Here is a 12,308-nt window from a genome sequence, read left to right on the forward strand (position 1 = left end):
AAAAATTGAATTACTAGCGTTCGTTATAAATTCAGATGAGTATCCCATTGTCGGTAGCGAAGGAGGTGGAGGAAAGTGGAATAGGAGAAAGGGGAAACCGGACTCACCGGCCGAAGGGAAGACGTTTACGCGGTTCTTAGGTGATGAGCGAACCCCTCTCCCTGAATCTCCGGGCACCCCGATTGTTGTGATTTGCCGCTTAAGACAGCGGTATTTGTGTAAAACTCGAAACCCCGAGCCAATTCTTAGAGGGACCCTTTGTGACTATTGATTCGTCTGCATTCATATAATTGTACGAGGTTGCGAAATTACAATAACTAAAATCGTCATCGAGCGTTGAGCCTCGACACGATGCCGTAATTAAGGGAGTTCCGAGCTGCTAAATCAAAATAAACAGATTTTCATGAAGCCTTGTAAAGAAGTTTAAATTGGTGATATAAATTGACTGTCAAAATTTCAGAAAGCTGAACTGGGTAGTTATTTAGATATTAAATATTTTATTAACATAGGCTCTTATGAGAATCGATAAATTTTCAGGCGCTTTCAGTTTTAATTGTCTTGTTAAACGTAGATGTAATAAACAGATGTTAGTGAAATTTTACAACGATACATCTTAGCTGTCCAGAAAAGTACTGTTAAATTTTTGAAACGATGCACTTGCTCGTTTGAGTATAATAATTGACAAGATAAAAAAAGTTTACAATAATCGAAGTAATACAGCACGTAGGTAAATGTGTGCTGATGATATAACGTGAATTTCAAATTGTTGCATTAAGTAATCTAAGGATGGTATAATAGTGAAGAATGTTTATTCTCAATTTGTAAGAAAATTATTTCAGTAATGAAGGTAGTACTTTATAGCCAATTTTTTGTCTTACATTTACCATTATTAACTTTAAACCATATACAGCCAAAAAAAAGAAGGTAACAAAATGGTCGTTTGAATATTTCTTCACTTGAACCTCTGTGCCACTTGTTGTGCTGGGTCTGAGCAGAGGAACTTCCTTAAGTGCTCGTGATCGTACGCTAGGGACCGAGAGAGAGGCTCCATAGAAGACTATCCGTAGAAGAAGAATACGAGGGAAACGCTCATAAGGCGCTTATAACATTATTAGTTTTGAATTGCAGACGTTGATTGGCCTCCGCGTTTCCATCCGTCGGAGTTGCGGTAAACGGTGAACAATGGGCGGACGCAACACCGGCCTCCGAATCTCGGTCGGGCGCTGAAGAGTCAAATCACTGATGCAACCGACGACGAACTATCCGAGTGCGCGCTTTAAACCGGTTTGCAACAAAAGTCACACGCGCGCACTTAGCTTCTTCTCGCGCGCGACAACTAGAATAAAATAGATCTCTCGGAAATACAGTGAAGGATTGGATGAGATATGTCGAAAGGGGGAGAGAGAGAGAGAGAGCCGTTCTCGTGCGGCTACCGAGAAACCGAAACCCACTCAGCCAGACGAAAACCGATCCGGACTCCGGGGCTTGTGATGTACGATCCGCTCGGAAATGGCTGTCGTCGGGGGGCCGCGTCCCGATAAATCTTCCGGCTTTTTAACCGCGGACGGACTTGTCGCTCGCGTATAAACGCATCGTTTTCATCAATATTTATGCCGCGAAAGGGGGGACCGGCGGGACCAATTGGATCCCGGAGCTCTAGGGTTGAGACGTCGCGGTCGGGACTTTGCCGGAGTCTCACGGAGTCTCTCGGCGACTCTCGCGGCTCCGATAATAAAGATATCCATTATGCTCGCCGCGGCTTTTTCCCCGGGCGGAACGAGCGCTCTGTGTGTTTTGCCCGTGTCCTCCCCGTGTCTCTCTTCCCCTGGATGTTTCTGCGTGTATGTGTCCGCTGCGCCCATTCGTTCCAGCTTCCGCCGCCGTGCGAGTGCGGGATTCGCGATTTACGCGCGTCCGCGATCTCTCTTTCTCTTTCGCTCTCTTTCTCTTTCTCTCTCGCCCGGAAAGACGATTAAAATGCAATCGGCGAAAGGAACGCGGTCACGGAAGGATAATGACGGAATCCTCGATGGAACAGGATTTCGCGTCCTGAGAAGTCTTATACGCGTTCTAGAAATCGCGGTGATTCAGAATTGAAATGTTGAACGGTTAAGCAATGTTAACACTACCAAGATCCATCAATGTACCTGTCTGTTTCACTTTATCTACATTTATTTTATTTTTTAATTCTTACATCTCTTAATCGCGTTTATCCGCTTAAATATCCCATTAAACACCGTAATCGTATGGTTACAGTAAATTGCAACAACAAAACCTTTATTCCGAACATTCTGTGCAACAATGGCGCAAAAACGTGTTATTTCTTAAAAAAAAAAGAAGAAATTTAGACACTGCTATAAATCCTGTGATTCGCGCGAGGCATGCGGGGCACGTTTGCGATAATAAAGTGTATCATCAAAATAGCGCGGCTCCTTCCGACGATCGGCGACCATTTCCGAGAAAAGTTAACCTGAATTGATCGTTACCGTATGCTGCATTCCATTATCGCAGTTTACAGTTCGCGCGTTACGATTGTACAAGGTTAATGCGTGACGACGTTAAGGAATTGATAATCTTTTATAATACCGCGTAAGATTTGCTCAATTTTTGGCATCACAAGCATCAACCGACATCGTGGTAACAAACCGTGATGATAATCTCAATCGTAATAATTTTGGACGATTGTCCCAAGTGTTCGAAGTTGTCTCTATTTTAACGTTCTGCTCCTTCCGGTATTCGCAAAACGATAAGATCGAATTATTTGTTAAGTATTATTATATAGAAATTGTGAGTTGTCGCAGTTATTCGTTATTTCGCAAAGAATTGTTTCGCGAATCATTAAAGCCCACCTCTCGGCGTGGAGGAAGACGCCGGCATAAGAGGATTAAAAGTGCAGCAATAAACGATTCTAATTCTCTTTTAGTACATCGTCATTACGTCATTCTACGCGGTGCGTTTCGCAAGGCCGATACTGCAACCGGTTTCGACGCGTGGCGCGTGAAGGCTCGTCGTTTCGCGCTCGAATTATTTAAGGGCTTCAAGTCCGCCTAATTCAATAGTGACCGAGGGCAAGAAGGCCTATTTCGGCGAGACGAAACGGCGGGGGAAACGACAACGTGAGCCGAATAACGAGCGATCAGGATGAGCGATAATCATTGATACCGATTACGATGCCGCGCCGATCGCCTCGGCGAGAATGTTTTCTTACGAACGCGCGCGCGCGCGCGGTCGGAGGCCTCGTGCGGATTCTTTATTAGATTTAGTCCCTTAATGATTTTGTGAAACCGTCGCGCGAAAAAAAAAAGCCCAATCCATCGTGGCATTCCGCGCTCGGCGATCGGCTCCGCATACGAATTCCGTAATCGTCGCGCGATCGCGAAGCGAACTTTATAAATTATCATCCCGGTTCTGCGTGCGTGCGTGTGTGTGTGCGTGTGTTATGGAAATCATGCATGCAAAAATATATATTCTGCGCTGCCTTCATAAAAACCGCAGCGTTTGTGACGATGCAGTCGGATCATCCGTCTTCCTGGAACGAATGTAAATTAAACGAAAAATAAAGTTATCTCGCACGCGAGAGTGCCGTGACTTCTGAGAAAATCGGGGAGAGACGGTCCGAGATTCGTTGGCACAATCTCGGTATTCTACATTTTAAAGAAACTAATTATTACTGTAACTAATATAATAATATAATAGAGAGAACTTTTCTGTACATTTTTATGCCAAGAATGATTCTGTATGCGGTACAGTTTTTTGTAATAAATGAAATATAAATGTGCTGCATTGTAGTGAGTTTCCCGGGGTAAATGATTTAATTTCAATTATTTATTTTAATGGTTTCATTTATCTCTCTTGTGCATATCGATTCTCGTGTTTGATTGTCAAATTTTAAAGTTTTTTTTATTATTTTTAAATCTTATAAATTGTATAACTATTTAACAATTTATGTGTATATACACGATAGAAACAATTGTTTTCTTAAATTTCTTCCTACATTTTATGAGTTTATATCATATATATGTATGTAATATAAATATCCGAGAAAATTTTATTCGAATTTGATTCAATTCGACTTTACAAATACTCGATTCACTTATCTTTAGAATAAACTTGTGTTACAAAAGTTGTCACATTTCGTGACAAATTTTTTTTTATATTATTTTCGCCATAAACGAAACGCAATGCCAACGCTTGCGTTCATGAGATTTCCCGGAAATCCCCCCTTACTCTTTCACGGGAGAGATCAGCGCTTAATTTTCGCACGTGGACGCTCGCTCCACGAGACGGAGATCCGGGGGGGGGAGGGAGGGGGAAGTTCTCGGAGTGAAAGAAGACGTTTTCGTCGCGAGAGCACGAACGTCCGTCCCGAGTGATTCCAAGTGAGATCCCGTCCCGTCCGTGCCCACGTGGAGAGAGAGAAAGAGAGAGAGAGAGAGAGAGAGAGAGTCCCACGGATGCAGAGTCGACCGCGGATCCGCGGCCGAGACCTCACGCGACTTACCGGCGGCGTACCGCCGATCTCCGCCGCGACGGGACGTTTCTTTGCGTCGCGGCGCACAAACGCGTCGTCGCTTTTGGTGGCGGGGAAACGAGAAACCCGGCTCGATATACTTATATAGCGTACGTACGCCCCTCCCCCGTCCACCGTATAATCTCTCTTCCTCTCTCTTTCTGTTATCCCCGAGTCCTTTCCCCCGTCGTCGGTGTCTCGTTCGTTCGCGGGCGCCTGTCGGCGGTTTTTGCTGGGCGCTCCGTTCCCGATACTATTATACGTGCCCCGATAATTAAGACGTTTCCATTTGAAGTTGACGTTTGCGCGCGCGCGCGCGCGAGACGTCCCGATACGGACGCACGCGTTTCGGCGACGGCGCGACGGGGTGGCGGCGAGAAAAAAGCTAATCGTTATGCATCGCGTCGGTAATTAATAGCGTATCATCGAGGATCGGCGTTCCTCGGGAAGGAGGAGCGCAGGATCGCGCGGGGGGCGCAAAAAGTGTGCGAATACCGCTGCCGCGGGGCGAGATTTATCGGCATCCCCCGATGAGGAATCGGGGGAGAATCGTTGACCATTTTTAGACGTCCCGCGCGCGCGTAATTGGACGCGCGAGGACGTTAACCGCGCGGAGCGGAGGTTCGGCGAGGAATTGAAGATATCCGCCGAAGTCCGGCCGCGTTATCTCCGCGACGTGACTTTTGTTAGCCCGTAAACAAAATATCAGCGTTTTACAAGCAGAACGGAATATTACATGAAATTCGTACTAACAGAGACGACAGCAGGGTGCCAAGAGAAATCGAACAGCAGCTGTCGTTTTGTAATAAATCAATATCTATCATTTTTATTTAAATTGAAAACACACTCCATCTAGAAATGACACATTCTTCTTGGTTTTTGCAGTCAAATTGTTGTATCATATTTTGTATAATAGATTTTGTTACATTTTTACTGGCATTTTATCGACAAAATTTGTAATAGATCTATTCTCTCTAACTAGATATACTTTGAAGTTCTGACAAATGCACAGAGAAATGGAAAAGAAAAAAAACAGAACTAATATATTGCAATGTATTACTGTCTAATTAATTATCGATTTTCAAAAAATAAATAAATCAAAGTACACATGTAAATAATAAAATGCGTGTAAAACATAAATTACAAATAATAATTTTATTTCTACGCGATCGTACGTTTGTATTTTTCGTCAGTGTAAAAGCATCGGAAACTTAAAAAAAAAAGAACTAATATTAATTAATTTTTACAAGTAAAAAGATAAATATATATTAAAGCTTAAAGAGAGAGGGAGGAAGAGAAGGAAACCGAAGATTCTAACAATAAGTGCAACGACGTGCAAGCGACACAAGCGGGCCTAAATATAGATTTAAATCAAAATTTTGAAAACAAGCGTAAAGTGTGCGGATAATAGAGGCGACAATGACGCTCCGAAACATTCGCCAGGAGCCCAACTAATCGGATCGATTCGCCAGAAGTCCACCAATCAAAAGACTCGCGCCACCGTTGGCGCCACCTTCGATTTTAAAACGCGGCTCGAATTCTGTTCCAGAGGCCGCTCTTCTGAGATCCCGTTGCCGTTAGCGATGACGAGGGACGTGGATGGACGAGCGGCGCTCGACGTTCGGATGAATTTTGGCTAGACGCACGTGGATCCTGGCGAGATGTCGAGCTTACGCGCGATTTGCGGCGCCTAGTAGGCCATGTGACGCGAGACAACTGGAATGACGATCGCGTCGCGCTCGGTATTGACGCCGGACATCGCGGAAATGCAGGACTTCAGGGTGCCATCCACGCTGCCATCTTGAATCAGCTGTCAAGCAGACGATACGCAGGTATGGACCGCATTTCCGACAGGTCCTGGCATGTAATTATCATAATTTTGTCGGCACTCGAGCAAAAAAACGATATCATCGAAATCTGCTTTTTTACTTTCTTTTATCACAGATACTTTTTACCTCTGTTTTCATTTAAAAATAAGGAAGTTGCGTACAAATAACGTAATAATGAACCTTTTTCAACGCAATGATAAATATTGTTTTGGAAATAAGTGCAGTGATGAACCGTTGTATAATTGTTAGAAAAATTTAGATAAAGATTTTTTTTATTTTAACCTTTGATCTCCCTGCAGTTAACTGATTTGAATTGTATTTTGTCTTGATGAAACCGAGATTCTGGGGTATGTTTGCGAAAATAAAATTTGAAAATATTAAACCATTCCTGAAAAATTTTGCAGACGAACGAACGGACATATAAACGGTTAGACTAACATTGTAATGTAATTATGAAGTGACTTGTTAAACTATTCTGTTTAATAATTTTGCAAATAGTTATATTTGCAGAGACTCGCAAGAACAGGGGTTTGTAGGAAAAATATCTGTTTGGTACACTCTAATATATTTCGATTACATATTTTAACAATAAATTTAAAATTATAACAAATTGTGAAACATGCGACTTTCATGTAAGAATATTCTGGAAAAGTAAAACGCATCGTCAGTACCACAAACTTTTACCTCACTTTTTTTAATTGCATGATTTTAATTCATTTATCAGATTTAATATTTTACATGATTTTCGAACAAATTTACAGCATATTATTGTATGATTTCAGCGTTTCCAGCGCGTTGTTTGCTTCCCCGTGGGACATGGAAATATCTGAAGACAATGGACAAGTAAAAAGTCAACCGACAGACTTGATCTCAGCATACGACAGGCGGAAAAGCGATGAGCCCGAGGATCTCAATGAAGTCGAGATAATTACATCGGCGCAACATTTTTGTACTATCGAGATTAAAGAGGCCAAGAGCTACGACGATGAGAAAACGATCGGCAAGGACCAGAGCGAGGCAAATGTGTTAAACACTTCGGAATCCACTTTAGGGAACGCACAGCATACAGAGAACGGTGATACTGTTACCGACGTGCTGACGGAACCGATTTATTTGGACACCTTGGACTCTGATTCCATAAATATCGAATTTCAAAAGCAGTCGCACGCGACGGAAGTGTACATTCGGAACACCGACGAGCAGATACAAACGACCAATTATAATATATCCACAGTGACGATATCGAACGAACTCTTGGATGGACTTAATATCAATATAAAAAAAGAGGATGACGACCACGGCACGTTGTATACTGCGGAGTGGTTATGCGACGGCAACAATGACGCTAATATACAACTGAGAATCTTGAAGGATACTAAACAGAATATACAGATTCCTGTCGATGTCGGCACTAACAACGTAATCGCGTTAGCAAAACGTAAGTGTCAATTGACGGATGGCAAGGATAATCTTCTTGAACAGGAAAAGACCAAAGTAGGAACCAGAAGAATAAAAAAACACGCCAGGCTGAAATCTGCCGCACATCATCAAGACTACAGGGAAAGATTGAGGAAGAAGGCTGAGTGTATGAGAGAAAAACGGAAAAGATTGTACGAGCAAGAGAGCGAGGAGCAACGTTTGCAGAGGTTGGCGAAAGAAGCGGCGAAAAGAAGGGAACTAAGAATGTATTACGAGACGCCGGAGCAACGAAGGAAACGACTCGACGCCGAGGCGGCGAGAAAGAGAGAATACAGAATGTACAACGAGACGCCAGAAGATAGGAGGAAACGCCTGGATCGCGAGGCCGAAAGAAGAAGAGTCAAAAGACTATCGTTGTACGCGAACGAAACACCAGAGCAGAGGAGAGAAAGATTGAATAAAGAATCGGCGAAGAGACGAGAGGCCCGATTGAATCAATATGCTAAGGAGACAGAGGAGGAGAGGAAGGAAAGATTGCGAAAGGACGCGCTGAGAGCCAGGGAAATGAGATTCACGAGGTCTGCCATCGAGACGGAGGAGGAGCGTAGGCAAAGGTTAGTAAAAGACGCCCTTAGAAAGAGGGAGGTAAGGATGCATGGGGGCCATACGGTGAACAATAATTTTACGGAACTCCGAACCGTTCGCAATTTTCAAGAATTGAACGATGTGCAGATAAGGGACAATCCTGAAAATCAAATGCCGGACGGCCATTATCTGAGCAACTGGATGATGTGGTTTCAAAACACATTGACACAACCGGTTCACAATAGAGAACAGGTCGCGGAGCCGCAAGTGCAGCACAATAGATAACTTGTTTTCTGTTACAAAAAAAATTTTTGACGACTTTCGAACGATAATAGAGACCAATTTGGATGTGCTTTATATATGCTTCCCATATAATTTCCGGATATGGAGTGATAAAATCAATAACGGCACAACTACCGCTGCGCCAATTACTCTTAATAACATTACGATAATTACAATAGCAATAGCAACAGAGTTATAAATCCATGTTAGAACCATTATTTTATAATATGTATAAACGCTGGAAGTGAACATAACTACGCCGTTTCATCGATATAAAAGAAAATTATATAACTATTTGCATTACGTCAAAATGCTGACGATAAACAAACAATTTAGAGAACAATCGAACGTTTTTCAGTGTGTTTAACCGAAACGATTATTTAAATATTTAGAAGTTTTCCGTTTGTAAAAGATACGTCTTAAAATAACACTGTGAAATATAATCACTAATAATTATCACTATCACGTAATAATAGTGATAACTCTTCGATATTAGGTTTAAGTGTGTAAATAGATTTTGCTGAGAACATGACGTTGCGAAATGAGAGAATGGGAGTTGTACATTAAAACTAAACAAGAGAAGCAATTCTTGCCAGTGCCTTTTATTCATTGTTCAACAAAATAAGCGTTCAGATTCAAATCATTAATACATACCGCATTTGAACATGAGTGAATGATTCTGGTGATAGTTCGACTGTCTCTTGTACTATTTGTACATATAGTTACTACGTACTACTATGTACTTCTTTCTACAGTTCCTTTGTAATAAATAAAATAATAAATTATGTTATAAGTCATTCTATTTCTTCTATAAACATTTATTTTTTAAAGGTAAATTCAATAGTCTACATAGACAATTTCATAATACTTTTGTGTTACGACTGAGTCGTTCATGTTAGAATTAATTTTATTATTAAAATAGTATTACAAAACTTAAAAGTAATTACAAAAAAATGTGCCATTATTTATAACATTCAATGCAAATATGATAGCAATTTAGCAGTTCCTTGCGTTTTAGTTCAAAATTATGACTTTTTTTCGATATTTCAATCCTGATAGCATAATTTTTGCATATAATTGTATGTCTATACGCATGTAAGGTACTTTTGATTACAAAACAATGTAAAACTTGAAAAAATACAAATTTATTATAATTATTATCAAAATTTATAATTTATCATCAGTTTATAAAAAATATTCTAGAAAATAATATGTATTATATCAATATATTCATGAATATACATATATACTCACAATTCAGAAAAATTACATAGAAATTTTAATCTGTATATTGACTATTAATCTTTAGAGTCCTGATTTGGCCACTATAGCGGCCAGAGCTGACCTTGGTGATGTAGCTTGACATACTTATATATAAGTAATACAAATTACTTATATATATGAATCATTAATATCACTTTCAAAAAATGTTGGGACTCTAAAGATTAATCTGTTATCGTAATTGACAAATTATGTCTATTTCAGTAGTAATACTAAGCAGTATAATATAACATTAATAAATATTCAGACTAACAATCATACTTTTCTAAAAAGGGAATAATAATCGCTGCTGTACTCTCCGCATGCGTAAGATGAAGATGATGTGTTGCTGGTATAGTTTCAAATTGCACTTTGTCATTAGCAGCTTTCAGTATCTCCAGTGCTCTATAAAAATTTTCTTTCTCTTCCCCAGCAAAGAAATTTTCATCTCCTTTTATTATTAAATATGGGCACTTTATGAGCTTCGCATATTCTTCTAGTTGATCTTGCGAAAATACACTGTGAATGGGTGCAATCCGCAATCTGGGATCCCTGTTAATAACATATGTTCCATCTTCCTTTTGTGTAGTACCTCTAGTCATAAGTATTTTGAGGGACGATTCATCCAACTTTATGAAGCTTTCAGATGCTTTCTTTATAATCTCACTTTGCGTCTTGTAAGTAGGTTGTACAGCTTTTTTTTCACTAACTTTAAAGAATGCATCAATTGTATTCGCAAAGTAACCTACATGCGATTGTGCATTAAAAGATGGAAATTTGAATACATCCAGGGTTATAACATACTGCAGCTCTGTTGGAAAACACGCCGCATACCAATACGTCGTCATACTACTCAAGGAATGAGCCAATATTTTTATCTGTTCCCATCCAAAATGATTTTTAATTCTTCTCATTAATAAGAGATATTCTAATTCCATGTACATAAATCCTGGTGGTAACCATGAGGATAGTCCATGTCCAGGTAAATCAATCGCCAGGACTGGTGTATTTTTCATGATAAGAGGAGCTATATTATCAAATGACGCAGCATTATCTTGCCAGCCATGCATAGCAAGAATAGGTTGCTTATTCTGTGAGCCCCATAACTTGCCTGAAATAAAATGATAAATGAAATAAAATTTTTGCTCGTTGAGCGAGTCACATTTACCTACAGAAGAAGACTGTACGTACCAGCTACCTTGCCCCAAGGCACTGGAATTTCCACTTCCTTAACTTCATATTGAACAGATTTACTGTACAGTGCTTTCACCAACTTTGTACACGATCTCGTTCTCAAGACACAAGTTGTAAATCTTTGTGTATATATAAACATACTAAAATAAATATATCTATGGCACACAATTGTACTGTATGTATGTCAAAACTCTACAAACGACAAGTGCACAATTCTGCATCAACTCGTTCAATAGCTCATTTAATTTAAACTGAATAGTGATGCTGTGATTCTGATGAAAGTCCAAAGGTTAAACATGAAATCATACAGGTATTTATAACTGTGAACAATTTGCTAACTTGCTACGATATACATCACAGATTTCTCTTGAACTATCATTCTAAGAAACATGTACACATGGTATACGATATCTACGTGAATGTCCGTAATATACGATAAACTCGAATTTCGTCGTGATTTTACTCTATCTAAATCGAACAGGATTACGTGGCTATGTGAGTCAGTTATCCCAAAAAGAAACGTACATATACTAGCTACAACCGAAAAGCATAATAATTTACTATTAAAGGAGCAATAGATTAATAATTTAATTGTTTTTACGTATAAACGTTATATTTATTTCATGCATTTTCCATTATTTTTTCTGCTTTTTTTTTTAATGAGAAACTAATAACTTATTAAAATAATGTATGCAAAGCAATGCTGATGATTGATGAAGTAATAAAATCAGATAAAATCTTTCGTCATGCTTACGTATACTAAAGTATCTCGAATAATCTGGACAAGTTTATTTTTTCTCAATCTGTCATGCTGTAGAAATATGCCGAATCACAAAGAAACTTATACTTTGTTTTTATTTTATACAAATTTATTACAATATTTATACATGTAGGTTATCAAACTCATTTTGTATTAATGAAGTTAAACTATAAATGTATTTGAAAAGCGCCATTGCTAAGCGTATTGATTGGCTATTGGGATAGAGAGAAATCCTGGAATCTTCAGGGGCTCGATTCTTGAATTCATTCGCAAGAGAAACGTATACGCAAGTACTCGCTCTAACAGAAAAGTTACAAGTTTATTGGTTAATAGCCATACGATAGCCAATAAATTTCCAACTTTTCTGTAAGATCAGAATTTGCGAATACGTTTCTCTTGCGAATGAATTCAAGAATAGAGCCCCAGAATGCAAAACGTGACCAATCCATAACGTCTGACTATCTTGGCT

At 39.7% G+C, this 12,308-nt stretch overlaps 2 protein-coding genes across 5 annotated transcripts in view; one reads left to right on the forward strand and one right to left on the reverse strand.

The window, feature by feature from the left end:
* The window catches only part of LOC105831229 (uncharacterized protein C05D11.13), a 29,634-nt gene extending 20,209 nt beyond the window's left edge, over window positions 1–9,425 (forward strand). The window contains exons 2-4 of one of the 2 annotated variants that reach the window (XM_012671224.3): window positions 6,060–6,342; window positions 7,122–8,372; window positions 8,491–8,627. In XM_012671224.3, coding sequence (XP_012526678.1) covers window positions 7,156–8,372; window positions 8,491–8,494 — 1,221 coding nt within the window. In that variant the 5' untranslated portion in view covers window positions 6,060–6,342; window positions 7,122–7,155 and the 3' untranslated portion in view covers window positions 8,495–8,627. Of the gene's footprint in view, window positions 1–6,059; window positions 6,343–7,121 lie in introns of both variants that reach the window. The other variant, XM_012671223.3, reaches the window with a different exon arrangement.
* Window positions 9,212–12,096, reverse strand: LOC105831230 (probable serine hydrolase). 3 transcript variants are annotated; one of them, XM_028189878.2, is made up of 4 exons: window positions 11,834–12,096; window positions 11,077–11,198; window positions 10,168–10,996; window positions 9,212–9,383 (listed from the first exon to the last, which is right to left on the reverse strand). In XM_028189878.2, the coding sequence occupies exons 3-4, from the start codon at window positions 10,953–10,955 to the stop codon at window positions 9,332–9,334; spliced, it is 840 nt and encodes a 279-aa protein (XP_028045679.1). In that variant the 5' UTR covers window positions 10,956–10,996; window positions 11,077–11,198; window positions 11,834–12,096; the 3' UTR covers window positions 9,212–9,331. The 3 variants fall into 3 exon arrangements, with proteins under 3 accessions (XP_028045679.1, XP_012526679.2, XP_036146997.1); XM_012671225.3 differs by having other exon boundaries at window positions 11,077–11,271; XM_036291104.1 differs by having other exon boundaries at window positions 11,077–12,096.
* Window positions 12,097–12,308: the final 212 nt, after the last annotated feature.

Source organism: Monomorium pharaonis, chromosome 8, assembly GCF_013373865.1.
Source record: "Monomorium pharaonis isolate MP-MQ-018 chromosome 8, ASM1337386v2, whole genome shotgun sequence".
Lineage (NCBI taxonomy): Eukaryota > Metazoa > Arthropoda > Insecta > Hymenoptera > Formicidae > Monomorium > Monomorium pharaonis.

What these genes read in the sequence shown, in the direction of transcription:
- LOC105831230 (XM_012671225.3), bottom strand. Translation starts at nt 11,218, where the DNA reads ATGTTTATATATACACAAAGATTTACAACTTGTGTCTTGAGAACGAGA. An exon ending in GCCTTGGGGCAAGGTAGCTG is followed by an intron (nt 10,997 to 11,076) that starts GTACGTACAGTC and finishes ATTTTATTTCAG; the next exon opens with GCAAGTTATGGGGCTCACAG. An exon ending in ATTATTCCCTTTTTAGAAAA is followed by an intron (nt 9,384 to 10,167) that starts GTATGATTGTTA and finishes TTTATTACAAAG; the next exon opens with GAACTGTAGAAAGAAGTACA.